This window comes from Aplysia californica, unplaced genomic scaffold (assembly GCF_000002075.1).
Source record: "Aplysia californica isolate F4 #8 unplaced genomic scaffold, AplCal3.0 scaffold00051, whole genome shotgun sequence".
Taxonomy (NCBI): domain Eukaryota; kingdom Metazoa; phylum Mollusca; class Gastropoda; order Aplysiida; family Aplysiidae; genus Aplysia; species Aplysia californica.
Genome location: NW_004797321.1, coordinates 1,845,736 through 1,863,767, shown reverse-complemented (window position 1 = coordinate 1,863,767; position 18,032 = coordinate 1,845,736). Strand labels below are relative to the sequence as shown.

The following is an 18,032-nucleotide window of genomic DNA, read 5'->3' as shown; positions in this document are numbered from 1 at the left end:
ACTAGATCTAGTATTCAAGATAAATGGATATTTTTTTTCATTATAATAAAAATAAATGAACAAGCTTTAAGATGATTTCAATAACTCTACACATGCCCAAAAATTGACGAGAGCCTGATATCCCACCACGCTGCCTCACATATTATGAATTTATGTAAGATGGAAGTTACTGAGATTAATAGAAACTCACTTGATCGGCACAGAAAAAAGAAAAAGGAACACTACTTGAATGCTAAAAAACAAACTGAAAGTGAGAAGCAATAAACCACTGGTCCTGGCCTCCAGTACAGTACTTTACTTGTACTTTCTACACAACCCCCACACAAAATATCGACGTGCACTGGACCCGTTAAAAATATGTAATAAGAACTGTCCTGTGTATGATGACAAAAAGTCAATTGCTACTGTACCAGTGACGCTGTCCCAAGCAGATCAAGTCTACAATCAGATGCTATACAAAGCTGGACAAAGCTAGCACACAGGTTTCCAATAATTTTATCATCAAATTTCAAATGCACTTTTATCGCACTTTTCAGTTCTCAGAATTGAACACTGAACACTGTGTTGTAACAAAGTGGGGAAGTGTGTCAAATGCTAATTGTAGAACTTGGTATCTAGCTTGGGTGACGGTGGAAAAGGGGAGGGAAGGGAGGGGGTAGGCCTGGCCCAGACTCTGACAGCCGAGTGCCTATTGCTCCTCGTTAAAATTCTCCTTATATATATATATATCTTCACTAGACAATTCCCCCTTCCGCCGGCCAGACTCCTATGGGCCAGGTAACTTATTAGTGGGGAGAAAACGATGAGTAAATGCCAAACAGGAACTATAGGTGGTTAAAAAGTCAATAAACAAAAAAGATTAGTGCCATGCTGACACTAAATGTTCTGATAGCAATTAGAGAAAGGCTGAATGACAAATACATGTTTTGCTGATAAAATAATATGTGTCTTGGCTGCTCAAGACAGTCTCATTCTTAATTTTGTAAGCTGCAAAAACAAAGAGGCCAATCTGGCAATTAAGGGATGTACTAATCGCTCTGTGGGCTGACGATGGATTTGTCCATGGGACTGACGTCATCGCTAGGCCTAGGTCAAGCCCGCCGTGTGTTTGGCCTCATACGAAGTACGACTTTACGAGCCGGCGCGATAACAAACGTGAAGGAATGAGGTTATGTCGCGACAAAACAGCAGTGAATCCCACTTGTCTATTTGAGCGCCTTCAAATCGGCAAGGTGTTTTTGAATGTTGATACTTGTTTGTTTGGATTTACTTAAAACTGAATGAAAATCGTCATCAGCAATAAACCTCTAGTCAACAGTTCAGCTGACAAAAATCTGACGGGCGCGGCGGGTCTTGCCCAGTTAACAAACCGCCCCTAGTGAAAATGTAGCTTTAATGAAATGGATATTGTCAGATTGTCATGCATGAATGTAGACCTCTGGTTCTAGTCTAGATTACTAGATTCTGAGTACTCTAATAAAGAAAAATACAATAGGCCTATAGGCTAGATTCTCTAGATCTAGATCTAGAAAATCTAGATCTAATACAGCTTTTTTAGAAGCCTTTTAGCGCCAGTGGGCCTGCACCAGGCCGGAGAAGTCTGTTGCAGTCAGTCTCCTGGCTGAGTGACCAGATGGGGTATTCTGTACTGCTGGCTGTGTGACTGAAAAGTGTTAGTTCAATAATGAATAATGTTCTTTGTTTTCTTCTTGCAGCGCATATTCAGCTTGCCTGATCGAGCTCACGGGCTTGGACCGATTACTTACGCCTGGCAAAGATCGCATGGAAATTATCTGGCGTCGACTGGGTTAGTACTTATTTTGTTTTGTCATTTTTTACTTTCTTTTCTGAAAGCTGAAAAAAAAAGACCTTGGGTTATGAATACACAGCAGCTCTAACACTTACTTGGCCTCTAAATCTGAGTGTGCTGCGTTGTTGATTCCTTGGAAGTGTTTTGGGGACTGTATTTTTATTTTGAGCACCATCATTGTTTTCAAAAACATGAATTGATACATAATCAGGATCTTGAAATTTATTTTTTTTAACATAAAAAGAAGGTCACATTTTATTTTTTAGGAGTTGATTTGCAAAACAAGTACAAGAGGTTGACAGAGTTTAGATAGTCCGGTTGTTAATTGTCCATTGATTTTAGTTTTATAAAAGGCTGGCTAACTGTCACATATTTTTCTCCTTCCAGGACTGATTCCACAGTGAAAATCTTTGACCGTCATGGAGATATGAAGGGTATCTTCACCTTACCTGGGTAAGGAGAATGTTTCACTTACTTTGGTTTTATTTTTTATTTTTAAGACAGCCCGTAGTCCTACAAATGAAACAGAGAAAAAGAGAGAGAATGTTTTACAGAGTGGGTGGTTTCAGCACGTGAGACATGTATTTTTACTTTTATGTCCTGTCTTGTTGTGCGTGTATGCGTGAGTGCATGTTACATGTCTCACGTGCTGAAACCTATTTTCATTCCTTAGAAGATACTTTTGATGTTGGTGGATTATCTAATTCAGCAAATTGATTTTCTCACTTTTATTCATTCTTACATGGGCATTCGTATTTTGTAAATTATATTCTGGTTACAGTTGAGAAGGCCATGCATCCCTCTCATAGCTTCTCCATCTCTTCTCTTAGAGACCTTGAAAGAGTCACTTGAAAGAGATGTTCCAAGAGTTATTTAAAGTTAATCCTCCATTTGTCAATGGCTGTTTTAATCAGCCAAAAGTTTCATTCTGTGGTGTCGCTGCCGATTTAACCAGCTGTGATATTTTGATTCATCTGTCCTGTTTTTCTTTTATATCTCCAAACATTTCAGTTCCTTAAAAAATGAGCTCTACTTCCTATATTTACATTCTACTTTCTGACAATGCATAGGTGTGTTGCCTTTACCCACTTGGTGTACCTGATCTCAAGCATGTTCTAGCATCAATAGTGAAATCATATCATTTCCCCTAACACACCAGACTATTTGTGTGCATCGGTGGCTTACTGGTTAAGCTCTCAGATTTGCAACTGTACTGTTTGGTCATGGGTTCGAATCCCATCAGGGGCCCAGTGTTGTGTCCTTGAGAAAGGCACTCAACACAAATTTTCCTCACTTCTCCCAGGTGAGAATGGGTACCCAGCTATAGACAGTGAAGAATCTTGTCAGTTTGTTAGTGTTTGAGCGCTTAATCAGCTGCTTGTACTGTACTGTATGCTTCCCAGGAAGCTGAGAATGTTTCTGAATGTTCTATGGTCTGCTGGAGTAATAATAATATAGTGTGTAAAGTGCATAGAGAGCTTGCTGTAGAGCGGGATGCGCTACACAAATACTGTTTATTATTATTATTATTATTATATATTCTGCTTTGCTGGATACTTAATTTCACACATCAGATCTCGTTCTGTGGGTGGTTGGTGGGTGCTCTGGTGTGGCTTGCTCCTTCTTTCCTATAAAAAATCTGTCGTCTCTATCTTTCCTCCTTTTTTTCTTTTTTGTGTTTGCTACTCTTTTGTAACATCTCTAATCTTCTACACTTACTTATAGGACCTTATTGTGTTACAAGTGCTGTAAAACTCTTACTAAGACTAAAATGATCTCTCTCTCTCTCTCTCTCTCTCTCTCTCTCTCTCTCTCTCTCTCTCTCTCTCTCTCTCTCTCCTCTCTCTTTCTCTCTCTCTCTCTCTCTCTCTCTCTCTCTCCTCTCTCTCCTCTCTCTCTCCTCTCTCTCTCTCTCTCTTTCACTCTCTCTCTCTCTCTCACTCTCTCTCTTTCTCTCTCTCCTCCACAGGCGCTGCACGGGCCTGGGCTGGGACTCGGATGGAGACACTCTGGCCCTGATCTGTGAGAACTCCACGGGAATCTTCCTCTGGGACACCAGCACTCAGAGGTTCACTCAGATTGACAGCGGACTCAAGTAAGTTGGAGCGCATCAATGACAGTGAAAACTATGTGAGAAGAAAGGGTTTTTGTATTATATTTTATATTATGGCTCCAAACTGTGGAACTGAACCCACTGCCTGGTAATTAAAGAGAGATTAAAACTTTTAGTTGATTGAAATGTCAGCTTAAATTCATTTTTGTTTTTAGATTAAGAAGAATAATAATGGCGATTTATATGATGCCCAAAGCTTTGTGCAATTTTGAATTATCACTCAACTGTCTTATAAATCAAAGGGCAGAAAATGCACCTTGTGAGATTGTTTTAAACTCTCTCTCTCTCACACACACACACACACACACACACACACACACACACACACACACACACACATACACACACACACCCACACACACACAAGCACACGTACACACACACACACACTCACACAACTCCCACACTCGCCCACATTTTCACACACAAAATTTATTGGCAGAGGATAGTTTTGAACAAATGATTAAGATAGATCGATAGATTTCAGTCAGAACACAATGTACTGCTTATGTGTTGCTGTTGTATTAGTAAAGAGTTCAGAACCTGATTATTCTTTAATCGGGGTTGAGCACTTTTAAAAAATTATTATAGTAGAGGGTTTTACGGCGCTCGCAACTGCATAAGGTCATATGGACACCAAGGGGTGGATGTCAACAGAAAAGTCTTTACAGGGAATCAGACTTACTCTGCTCACCTCTCTAGCTTCAACAGCACAAGGTCTTCTTCGACTATCAAGGCACCCCGGAAAGAGCAGGTCACAAGAGTGTGACAAACATACAAAAGAAGTAGAGGAAAATGACAATAGTAAGGATTAGGAAAGAAAACGCAGCAGTTCCCTGTTGTTGATCAGGCACAGTTATGAGCGTGACATGAATCAGCCCATTTACAATTCTACTGTGCTTGAACGAGAAATGTCCCCCCTTTGGGAATGGCCTAAAGACACTACAGTCAGTGGCACTGCCCCGGGGGGAGATTGAGCACTTTAAGAATGTCATGTTATTATTAGCGTTAACCATGTGTCTGAGAGAATTACAAAAAAGTTTTTAGATAAACTTTAACGCAAGAATAGTACAATTTTGTGACTAATAAAAACAACCCAACGACCTATGAATTTATGCCTTCTTTATTCAAATGTGTCCATGTATATTATTGTTAAAGTTAACAATTTCTGTTCACAGTCAGACTACTGAGTATGTATCTAGCTTGAGATTATTATTGTTTATAGTTTTACTGTTCATTTATATTATGCTTGTGACTGTAAGCCTGTGTGTGTGTGCATGTTTGTGTGAGTGCGTGCGTGGTGAAACACCAAACCTATGTGCCAGGATCCGGACAATAAAGATGTATCTCATCCTATCTTATTTTATCTAAGATTAATATCTGCACCTGTGTGTTTCCAGAGATCCCATGACCTTCCTCATGTGGTCAAAGTTCGGAGCTCTTCTTGCAGTTGGCACATCCAAAGGAAACTTGCTCATATACGACCATAAAACATCCAGGTAAATTCAGCCAGGGCTTCTTTGCTCCACTAAGGCTTCTGTGGCTACAGGTGAAAATAAAGCTTTTAAATGTTCAAAATGTGGCAATACCCTGACTTGTCTGCCAGAATTTGTCCCATTGACCATTGTAAAAGCCACAAATCATCTTAATTCTTTTTTGTTCTATTTTTCTTTAAGAGATTGTTCTCCTCTGAAGATGCATTGGTCATTGCCAGAAGTTAACGGATTTTAGATTTTGTACTTCTTACTGTCATGTTAATAATTAGTTGTGCAAATAACACTGAATATGAATCGTCCCTCCCTCAAATTATTTTCCTTGCACGTTGTAGAAAAAAGTCCTATCATTTGTATCCGCATTTGCTGTATGTCTTTCCTTATTATGTGTTCTGTACTTCTCAATGAATGTCATGTCCGTATTCAGTTTCATAACAGTTGTGCGAACAATGTTGGTTCTCTCTCTTTTTATTTTCCATCCACATTACAGAAAAAAATTCCTGCCATTGGTATCTACACTTGCTGAATGTCTTTCAATATTGTGTTTTCTGCAGTTTTCGGTGTCAAGTCTATATTTTCACTTTTCATAACAGTTTTGCAAATAAAGTTGAATACCTCTTCTTCGTTGTTTTCCACTTTTCAGAAAAATCCCCATCATCGGCAAACACACCAAAAAGATTACGTGCGGTGCGTGGAGCGCGGAGAATCTCTTGGCGCTGGGCAGCGAGGACCGAACCATCACCATCAGTAACGCAGACGGCGACACGCTACGACAGACACAGTTGAGAGCCGAACCTTCGGACATTGAGTTCTCAGAGATGAAGGGAGATGAGAGGAGTTCGATCGGCGAAAATACTGTAAGGGACAGGACAGAAGCGATCTTGTTTGTGGACAAAAATATTAAAAAATGGGTGTTTGTCTCTGTTTGTGTTTGTGTGTATATTTCTGTATGTATGCATGAAGATGTTATTGTCCACAATTGCTACCCTTTGTCTAGTAGAGAAGTGGTTGTCTTAGAAACAAGTTTATTTATTTAATGGGTGTGTCTTGTGAGAATATATGAACAAAAAATTGCTAAGAAATTTGATAGAGGCAGGCTTATTGAATAGACCAAGGGAATTGAACATCAAGTTCTCATTTGTAAAAATGAAGGCACATGAGACAAGCACAGACCCAGAGCACTTTACTTGGAAAGTCTAAACAGATGGGTGATGGGGAAGGATCAGGATAATGTAGCTTTTTTTTTTAGAGCATCTGTGCAAAGCAATGAATGGAGAACCATGATCGCTATGTCTGTCACAGATCTGGCACTTGGTGATGATGATGATGTTGATAATGTTGTTTCCTGTCCTCACCCTGCTAGGTGAGTGTGAACGTGGCCAAGAAGACGTTGTTCCTGTTCAACATCGACGACCCGGACAATCCAATAGAACTGGCCTTCCAGCAGAGATATGGATCCATTGTGGCTTACAAATGGTATGACCACCTTTATACATTTAACACTTTGCCATCACATCTCGCCGATCGGCGATGTTTACTACCCAGTTTCTTTGGATTTTCCCCAAAATGCCTTTTGCCTTTGATGGCAAGAGTTTTTACTATATGAGCCTTGTGATGTCAAAGTGTTAAATCAAATTACTTTTTTATTGATCCCAACGAGTAAATTTTAATTGTAATGGAAAACGTACATACATAAATACAGGGTTAAACCACAAATTTGCCTCCAAAGAATAACCAAACACACAATATGACACCAGTACAAAATAATTTTACAAATATGCCATTGTTGGTTGCCACTATGCAGCGTATGTTTTGATGCTAAAGACAGATGACACATTGTGTCAAGAGGTGATTTACTAGTTTTAAGCAAGGGATATCATTGCATTGTACATTTTGTGCTGGTTAGGTGGTTCAGGTATGTGAGAATAAAATTACTTTGTGTATGCATGCAATGACTCTTTGTGTGTGTGTGTGTGTGTGTGAGGGAGAATGTGTTGATAAGTGCATAATATGCATGAATGTATTTATTGTGCCGCAGCAAATTTTTCTTTGTGGAGATCCATAAATTATTATCATATCTTATCTATCTTATTACAATTTACTTGATAAATCTTTACAGGTTACATTTTGTAAGCATGAAAAACATCATGTTTCTTTTGATTCACAAGTCATTTTATTATATATTTTGTGCTCGTAAATTGTGTTTGATCTCTAACTCTTTATTTTGTTTGTTTCGTTTGTGCAAATCATTTCTGGATTAATTTTTGTACTCATAGTTTGTTTTATCTCGCCTTTTGTCCTGTAAATTATTACTACATCTTACAATTTTTTTCTCTCTCTGCAGGTTTGGAGATGGTTACATCTTGATAGGCTTTTCACAGGGATACTTTGTTGTCATATCAACCCACATGAAAGAAATTGGCCAAGTGAGTTTTGATAGTGAAAGTATTCGTCTGTGCCTGTTTCTGTGTTCGACTGTGTTGCTTTACTCTTCTTAAATTGCTTGTTACTATTCTTAAGTGCTTTACATCATCATCTGCAGAATTTGCACTGTTTAGGAGACAGGTTTTTCTAGTTTAAGATAATAGAAAATGTATCAAAGTCTTGACATGAGACATTCTAGCTGAGGTTCATGTAAGTTTTAGAAAATGATTTTCTCAAATTATTGGGTATCTTGCAGTCTTAAGTGGTTATTATGGTCTGCTTGTTCTACTTGTCTTGACAAATTGCGAAATTGTTTAGGTTTCAAGTCCCTCGCACATTGTAAGTTACATAAGAGACAGGATCTCTGAATTTAAAGTCCATCTTTGGTAAGACCGCTTAAAATACAGGAACTGAGTTATGAACGTTCTGTAGGGGATTCAAACCAAGGCATTCACTCTATAGTCCAGCTTGTTACCTACTGAAGTAACAGTGCACGATTAGTTTTCAGTGTGACCAGTATTATTCTGGTATTTTCTATGTTTTAACTTGTTCTCTTTTTCTGTATTCATTTTCTCTGTTGTGTTTGTGTTCCATAATCTGTGCTCACTTTCTCTGTGTTTGTAATGTGTTCATTTTCTCTGTGTTGTAATGTGTTCATTTTCTCTGTGTTATAATGTGTTCATTTTTTTGTGTTCCTTTTCTTTATGTTGTGATGCTTTCATGTTCTGTGTTCATTTTCTCTGTGTTATAACTGTGCTCATTTCATCTGTGTTCTGTAACTTAGCTCATTTTGTCTGTGTGCTGTAATGCATTCATTTTCTGTGTGTTGTTATTCCGCTCATTTTTTCTGTGTGTTGTAACTACACTCATTTCGTCTGTGTGTTGTAACTGTGCTCATTTGGTCTGTGTGTTTCTGCAGGAACTGTTCCAGGCGAGGAACCACAAGAACAACCTGACAAGCATCGCCATCTCCACGGCCCTAGGGAAGGCCGCCTCTTGTGGGGACAACTGGTACGTGCCATTGGTCGACCATGCTGCAGATGATCAAACCCCACCCCCCCCAGGGCAGTGCTACAGACTGGTGTCTTTAGGCCATTCCCAAATGGGGGATATTAGCATGTTCTTATGCACAGTCTTATTGTAAATGGACTGATTTATCAATGTCATGCTCATACTGTGCCAAAACAACATAGGGGGAACTGCTTGCTGCTTTTTCTTTCCTCGTCCTTACTATTGTCATTTTCCTCTACTTGTTTTGTATGTTTGTCACTCTCTTGTGAACTGCTATTTCCGGGGTGCCTTGATAGTGGAAGCAGTCTTTGTGCTGTTGAGGCTAGAGAGGTGAGCAGAGTAAGCCTGATTCGCCATTTGGACTTCTCTGTTGACATTCACCCCTTGGTGCTCATGTGACCTTATGCAGCTGCGATCACCGTAAAACCTTACTAAAGCAAACAGGATTATCAAACTATTTCTTCTTTTTCATGATACAATCATTTCATCTCCCCTTGTGATAAGACAGAATAATCCCATGACAGTAAATTTACAGAGGCGAAAAACTTATTTGGTTTTATCTTAACACATAGCAACCTGACAGCCAGTGAGTTGTTTGGTCGTCTCAATATTTTAGGTGGAACAAATCCATTTCTCAGCTAGTTTTCACTTATTTTGCTTTTAATTTGGTAAAAATATTCTGTAAATAGAGCTTAGGTGTCTTGCCCTTTGATTAATTTATATAATTGCTTTTTTGTCCTGTTGTGTGTCAGTTTTTTGGAGACAAATGTAATCAAAGTTCATAAATCTTTTTTTTTTTTGTTTGTTTGTTTTAGTTTTAGTAACAGTTTTATAGCATGGCAACAATCATAGGTCGTATGAGTTCCGAAGATTAGAGGTGTCACTAGAGAGTAACACAAAGAAAAGAAGGTACTGTTTGAATCAGCATCAAATGGTTCATATCTCTCTTTTATCCCCATTTGTTTTCGTATCAAGCAGTTTATATCTCTCTTGTTGTTCCACCCCCCTTGAGGAGCTCATTTCTCTTGTTCCCCCCCCCCCCTCCCATTTGTTGTTCCAGCATCAAATAGTTCATATCGCTTGGTTTTTCCCCCGTGATTGATCTAGCATAAAATAGCTCATTTCTCTTTTTTTTTCTCCCAGTTTGTTTCAGGATCAAATAGTTCATATCTCTTTTCCCCCTTCTTCCCCCCCCCCCCCCCCCACCCATTCCCATTTGTTCCAGTATCAAACAGTTTCATATTTCTGTTTTCCCCCCATTTGTATAATAGTTCATGTCTCTGTCATGGCCTTTATGGCAAATTGTAAAGTGAAACAATATTGTTAAAAAAAACAAAACATTTATTTATAAGAGTTGTTTTAAATCGCAAATATATTTACACTGAATTTTAGTATTTTAGCATTTTAAAGTCTAATTGTCGACCAACCGTGCAGTGAACTGTTGCGAATGCTACCAACTTGTGTTTCGCGCCCTCATATGACCTTACGCAGTTGCGAGCGCCGTAAAACCCTGTACTACTACTATGTCTCTGTCTCTCTTCCCCCCAGTTTGTAAACTAGCATCAGACAGTTCATTTCTCTTGTTTTTCTTCCCCTCCTCCCCTCCCCTGTGTGTCCCAGCATCAAAATCCACGACCTGACGGACCTGAAGGAGATGTACGCCATCATCACGCTGGACGAGGAGCGCAGCCTGGACGCCATCTCCTGGAGCGAGGACGGTCAGCTGCTGGCCGTGTCCACGCCACGCGGCAACCTACACGTCTACCTGGCGCGTCTGCCCATGCTGGCCGCCACCAACCAGACGCGCGTCGCTCACCTCACCTCTCTGCTGGAGGTCACCATCGAAGACAACATTGCCCAGGTCTGGTTTTTTCTTTTTGGTTTGAGATTTTAAATTAAAATCTGCTTTTTAAAAAAAATTCAAATGTATGTGAAGAGCACAGGGGGAAAACGACTGTAATCACAAACTGAGGATCAGATGGACAGACAGGGTCACCAACGAGGAAGTGTTAAGGAAAACAAGACAGATCCCAGTCAAAGATGAGGTAAGAAGAAGGTGATTGCGATGGATTGGGCATACTCTCAGGAAATCAGGCAGCTGCATAACAAAGAAAGTGTTGGATTGGAATCCGCAGGGTAAGAAGTCAAGGGGAAGACCGAGTGAAACCTGGAGAAGAATCACAGATATTGATGTACAGAAAAGTGTGAAGACACGGAATAATGTCAAGAGGCTAGCCCAGGATAGAGAAAGGTGGAAAGTGTTTGTCCGCGGCCTATACCGTGGTGTAGGGTGAGAAAGGCAATGATGATGATGAATCACAAACTGGAAATTGTGAGGGGTGCCAGTTTTAAAAGCTTGTGGATTCATAACTTCATATTTGTTTGACTGGCGGTTTATTGTTAAGTGTTGTTGAATAGGACATCTAACAGCAACAATCAACCAACAGTTGAAGAGAAATACAGTTATGAGTCAAAAAGCATTCAAAATTGGTACCCTCGCAATTTTCAGTTTGTGACTACCATCGTTTTTTCCCCTTTAGTCTTCCTGTATTTTTGTACTCCGATCAACACAATTTAGATAATTTAGAGAGCAGGCTTCTGACCCTGCCTGTCAGGACCAACGCGGGCTGAGAGGGATACAGGGTACAGCATCCAAGCAGAAAGATCAAGATACTCGATAAAAATTCTCCCCACTCGGGAAGCAAATCTCCTGTCCATTACACCTAAGACATCAGGGTTTTTTTGTTTGAGTAACAAGAAAAAATATGTCAACATGAAAACATGAATATGGTCGTTATGTGTATGGAAACAATTAGATGGAGCTTGCTTGTGTGAGTGTTTTGGGGGGGGGGGGGGTTGGCCCGAAATATTTTTGTAAAAACACTCTGTATGAGGTTGTTTCAGAATGCTTTCAGGTCTGCTGGGGTAATAGTGTAGATTGTGAAGAGGGTAGAGTTTGCTGTTGAACAGGGATTTGCGCTATACAGATGTTGTCTATTATTATTATTATTATTATTATTATGTCTACTCTTCCCCTCTCTCTGTCTCTCTCTTGCTCTCCTTCGCCCTCCCTCCCTTTCATACAACAGCTCTATTTACATCCCCAGGATGAACCACTAGCCATCCAAGTGGAAGTGGAGCCTTCGTACGTGGGGATCGGTCCGTACCACGTCGGTGTGGGCATGAACAACCGAGCCTGGTTCTACCTGTTTGGAGACAACGGTGAGTGTGTGGGTGGTTGGCGGGCGCTCTAGTGTGGTTTTCCTCTCCTTTCCTGTCAAATGTCCTTCGTCATTGTCTCTCCCCCTCCTTTTCTTTGTATGTCATTCTCTTGTAACACCTCTTTTATTCTAATTCTTCTTCTTCTTCTTATTATTATTATAATTATTATTATTATTATTGTTATTATTATCATTTTAGTATTATCGTTATTATCATTATATTCTTTATCATTAGTATTATTCTCATCATTATCATTTTCCTTCTTTTTTACTTCTTATTATTACCGTTATTATTATCAATATCATGATCATCAGTATTGTTATCATTTTTCTTCGTATTATTATCATTACCGTTGTTATTATTGTCAATATCATTATCATCAGGCCCGGAGCAGATGAAGGACAGCCGGGAGTACCTGGGCACGGTGCAGTCTCTCTACATGAACGCCGACTATGCTGCTGTCAGCTTTGAGGGGAAAATCCAGCTCCATATGGTAGGTTTATGTGACTACTTGCTCATAGTGTTGTATCGCGACCCCAGTGCTTTCTTGTCGTATCTCCACTTTTAATAACAGTGAAAATAGTTCATAACAAAGAGTGAACTTAAGAAGATGTCACATTTTCATTTTTTTTTTAAAATGAAGGTACAACAAGAAAACACTGAGGTTGCGGTATATTAATACAATATCATCTAAGAGGGGAAAATCCAGCTCCACACTGTAGGTTTAAGTGACTACTTGGTACACACTCCTAGTGTTGTGTGTTCGTACAGATTCCTCTAAGAGGAGAAGATACAGCTCCACATGGTAAGTTTATGTGACTACTTGGTACATACTCGTAGTGTTGTATGTTACTACGCTGTTGTGTAAGAGGGGAGCATACAGCCCCATATGGTAGGTTTATCTATTTGCTACGTACTCGTGGTGTTGTGTGTTCGTACAGTATCATCTGGGAGGGGGAAGATACAGCTCCACTTGGTAGGTTTTTGTGACTACTTGCTACATCGTAGTGTTGTATGTTAATACTGTGTCATCTAAGAAGGGGAAGATACAGCTCCACTTGGTAGGTTTTTGTGACTACTTGCTACATCGTAGTGTTGTATGTTAATACTGTGTCATCTAAGAAGGGGAAGATACAGCTCCACTTGGTAGGTTTTTGTGACTACTTGCTACATCGTAGTGTTGTATGTTAATACTGTGTCATCTAAGAAGGGGAAGATACAGCTCCACGTGGTAGGTTTATGTGACTACTTGCTACATGCTGTTGTATGTTCATACGCTGTTGTCTTACAGGGGACAATCCAGCTCCATATGTGTCACAATGTGGTGGAATAAGGCACACGTCAATTTTGGGCATATGGAGTTATTGGTATCATCTTAAAGCTTGTTCATTTGTCTTCCTTTTGATGAAAAGAATATCCGTCTATGTTGAATAGAAGTTCAAGTATTTGCGATTGAAGGAGGTCAGGGTCGCCTGGTTTCAGAGGTAAAATTACCAAGAAAATGGCCCCAAACTTTGGTAATTTCCATAAAATGAGAGTCCTTGGAAACTGAAAATTTATATTTTTTGTGCCTTTAATCAAAGTTTTTCAGTAAAATCCACATTAAAATGTGTTTGTAAATGGACAGAAAAGATGTTGAGCCAAGAAAAAGAAAATTAGAAAAAAATTGTTGATTTCTTTGATTTCATCATTTTGACGAGCGCGTGAATTCACCGCAATGCCACACATATGGTAGGTTCATGTGACTTCTTGCTCCTAGTGTTGTATGTTCATACAGTGTTGTCTAAGAGGGGAAGATCCAGCATCATCACTGTCTTCATACATTGATAGTATACCTTCGTGTTTGTGCAATAGCTTTATTTTAAATTCTGTAGCAGAATTTGGTTTCCTCAGTTTTGTTGAATGAAAATGTTTTTTGGGTGACTGTTTTTAGCAATGCCCACCGAGCACGTTTTGTTCTGCCGATTTTTGGCCCCCGCAGCGGGGGTGTTTCGTGGGACGCACTAACGCAAAGGTTGTTGTCTTCAACTCGCTCTCACGCCGCTTCTCGTGAATGGATATGAATGAAACTTGGCAGCTAATCAGAAAAGAGGTCAATCTCGTAGTATGCAGTTTGACAACATTGTACCCATCCTAGAAGCAGTCGAAAACGTTTGCGAAAGTGGTTGATGTGGTGCGCTTTGAAGATTTTCGGAGCTGTGATTTGTCAAACTGACTGATACGTTGTACACCATTTTTCTTTAATCCCTTAAAATTTCAAGCTTCTGTGTTCAGCGGTTTTTGCGTAATCTTTAAAAATGTGGGAGTAACTAAGGGAAAAAGCGGCATTGCCATTTGCGCGTGCTGGGAAATTTCCACTGAGTGACGTCATCATCCATCGGTCGCCTTGGGCGCTACAAACGAGGCCCCGCTTATGTGAACCGGAAAGGGAGGGAAGGATACTTGAAAACTAAACGGGGTCCTTGATAACTTGCGTTTTTGTTGCATTTTAGTCACAATACAATAGATGTAGTCATTTTTATTTGCTTGATTGCATGACAGAAGAATAGAAACAGAAAAGCAAACATTTTGAGAAGTGGTATGGCATTGTGTTTGCGTTATGAAAGCCTATTCCCCCCTCTTGGGAAAGCACACACTTGGACTCGTCCTGTGTGCTCTGTTTGGAAAAGTGAGACATTAAAATTGTTATTAAAGAGTATGCACAGCGGTTATGGAGCGCCCATTTAGTTTTGGCTGGCGCGAGGCAAGCAAGCCGGCGCTTCCCCAGGTCACGGGGTCATTTACCTGCGCCGCCGGGGATTTCCCTAATCAGCCGAACACCGGCAGCGCTCTTGTATTTTTTGCAAAGTTTACCAGCACAGTGAGCCAAAGCTAATGTAAGATGAATATTTTAATAAAGACCACGTAAATATTCAACATATTAAGGAAGAAAATGAAGAAATCGGAAGAACATGGTACATTACACTTAAAAGCTGTGAAGTTCTCAAAAAGGGGACTTAATTTGATAAATGTGTCATGGGTAATCAATTATAAACATCGATTTAAATATGATTGCCCCCAACGAATTCAATCAAATTTGCACACAGGACTGAGAACATAATGAAATTTGTACTGACAAAGGGGCATATGCACGAAGTTTCTGGATCCGTAATTATTCAGGTTTGAAGTTGATTTTTGCAATACTCTTGCTTTGCGACCTTGTTTTTTCATAGCGATATCCACGATACATGTAACTACAGAACAGATCTTTTCTTGCCGATACACTTATGAAAACACAACCTAAACACAAAATACAAAAAGAACACAATATTGCTGGACTGGAGGAATTATCTCATTTTTCCGCTGTAAGCTTTCGTCTTTTGATGGGTGGTGCACACGACAGAGTAGCTCAGGGTGGGTTGGACGTGTTGTGACTGCATGATTGTTTTGACGTGTTTTTCTTTGTCTGTTAGGCCACGGTGCATGAATGAGCTCACCCCCTTGCTCACAATGGAAGGCCATTCCAAACCCACATTTTTGTATCCAAGGAACGCAGTGTTTCTCAAGGATGTGTTGTTTGGGGATGACCTTTTCTTTTGATCGATTTTGATTGAGTAGCACGTGTTTTACGGCACTATCGACTCAAGACCTTTTATTTGCCAAATATGTTTCTGTATAAAGACATATATCGTGTGATGCATGACTGAATATGTGGTATTCTCTCTAAAGTGATTGGCTTTCCATGTGCAATTACTGTGTGGATATCTTTGAAGGTGTCTTTTACGTGAACAAATTTCTCTCTCAGAACAATTAATGCGGTGTCTATTATGCTTTGATTTCGTGTACATGCAACTGTTCCTTTTGCTAAAAATGATGCTAGCTGTCTGTACACATGGGCTGTGATGTATTTTTGGCAGTGGCTTCCTATAAATGAACGGCTGTGGTAGGCCTGTGATGTGAGGTTGTGTTGTTTGAGGATGTTATCAAATTCAGAGCAGGCAGGACTTGACCTTGGAATAAGCTCCCCAAACTCTAACTCTGACAGCTGATCATGTACACTAGAACCCTTCCTCTCAAATCTCTCTGCTTCTCGTGGATTATCCGACAAAATCTGACAGCCCTGTAACAATTGAATGTCCTCGTTTTTTTCCAGCCCTCTTTCATTTTTTGCCGTAGATATGCACATTTTGTCCTATTCCAGGCGTGCAATTCTCCATAGATTGATGGGCCAGCTGTACATCTATATCATGTGCAGCCTCCTCAAGAAGGCGATGATGTTTGAGCACAATGCCCACCATATGATCATGTTGAGTGTGGCACTCCATGACAAAAATATTGTTAAAATTGACAACGAAATTCAGATGTAGTAGAGGCAAGAAAACTAAAAACAGCAAGGATGAATGTTCAGAGTGGTGGGTTGGTATTTTTAAAAAATCACAGAAAATCATAGAATAACTTCGTGCATTTGAAACTTGCACATGTAAATCATAGAATAACTTCGTGCATTTGAAACTTGCACATGTAAATGAAAATTGTCCCCACAGTTGATACATGAATTTCTGTTTAAATCGTTGGGGGCCGGATTGATATATCTAAATCCAAACTGAAAAAGTTCTAAACATTGAAGATGCCAGTTTGAAAATCACAGACTTACTTAAATCCCTTGTAAAACTGATATAATCGGACTTACAAGAAAACAAGTTATACCGGCCTACAGGTCAAATATAGCACGTTACAATGAAATCTCAATCGGCCTTGTAGCATTTATAGTTTCAGAGTTAGGAGACTTTCAATTTGCACTAAAACGCCATATTTACTACTGCCCCGGCACAGGAGGAGTGACGCTGCGGTCACCCCAATTAACCCCTCTGACAAGTGATTTATGACTACGCGCTGGGCTGTCGGGCGGGGCGGGCAGGGTGGTGAGGATGGTCGGGGAGGAACTGGGGAAGGAAAACTAAGTGAGCGGTCTGGACGGTATTTTATCCGCTGTGTATGGTACTTATTTAGTCCAGTCTTGGAAGATAGTCTCGTTTATACATTGTTATCGTTCACGCGTGTGTGCGTGAGTGTACGCGCGTGCGTGTGTGTGTGTGTGTGTGTGTGTGTGCGCGCGTGAGAGAGAGAAAGAGAGAGAGAGAGGGGGGGGGGGGGGGTGTAAATATGTTACATTTACTGTATGAGTTGTAGCCTACACATGCGAAATATTCCCATGACTTGTAAACTATATTATCTGAACGCATCTTAATCTACCACACAAAAGGACACTGTCCAACAATGGATATACACAGAGACGATCTTATTTTCTACAACAAAGTATGCATGCTTTTACTAGTACAGAACTGGATTTATTAGACTAATAAATCCAGCTCTCTACTTACATTTTTGTGACAAATTGATCCAGAGCATTGCTTGGCAAGGAGGAACCTTTTATGTTGCCAAGTTTCATTCAAATATCATGACTTTGGGAGAACGTATGACTGATAATCTTTGTAAATCTGTAAAGAACGCCACTTTTTTACCTGTTAATGTCTTTACAACTCAAAAAGTATGATAGATATTAAAAGTCTGACTGCATGACTAGATTCTGCATTAAAAAATGTACTAGACTGCCAAGTTTCATTTACATATTCCAAGAAATAGGCGAGCTATGACAAATATTGTCTCAAAACGCACCGAAAACCGCCACATTTTTACCTATAAACGTCTTCATAACTCAAAAAATAGGATAGCTATGAAAAATCTGAAAGTAGGACTAGATTATGCACTAGAAAATGTACTGGATTGCCAAGTTTCTTTTAAATACTCCGAGAAATGAGCGAGTTATGACGAATATTGTCTCAAAACTCACCAAAGAACGTCCCATATTTTGGGGTTTTTTCATTATATAAAAGTGTACCAGAAATTAATTGATTAAAAAATCTGTAACTTTTTTGTTAATTGGTGGATTTCAAAAATTCAAAAAGTTCCATGCTCTGTG

At 39.7% G+C, this 18,032-nt stretch overlaps 1 protein-coding gene across 1 annotated transcript in view; it reads left to right on the top strand.

The window, feature by feature from the left end:
- LOC101852454 (WD repeat-containing protein 19) overlaps positions 1-18,032 on the top strand; it is a 47,086-nt gene that overhangs the window by 1,101 nt on the left and 27,953 nt on the right. Inside the window, exons 2-12 of the mRNA XM_005092716.3 lie at positions 1,716-1,807; positions 2,198-2,263; positions 3,780-3,905; positions 5,324-5,422; positions 6,060-6,273; positions 6,780-6,892; positions 7,761-7,842; positions 8,760-8,851; positions 10,472-10,712; positions 11,959-12,073; positions 12,457-12,566. Of these exons, the coding sequence (XP_005092773.1) occupies positions 1,716-1,807; positions 2,198-2,263; positions 3,780-3,905; positions 5,324-5,422; positions 6,060-6,273; positions 6,780-6,892; positions 7,761-7,842; positions 8,760-8,851; positions 10,472-10,712; positions 11,959-12,073; positions 12,457-12,566 (1,350 nt within the window). The remainder of the gene's footprint in view (positions 1-1,715; positions 1,808-2,197; positions 2,264-3,779; positions 3,906-5,323; positions 5,423-6,059; positions 6,274-6,779; positions 6,893-7,760; positions 7,843-8,759; positions 8,852-10,471; positions 10,713-11,958; positions 12,074-12,456; positions 12,567-18,032) is intronic.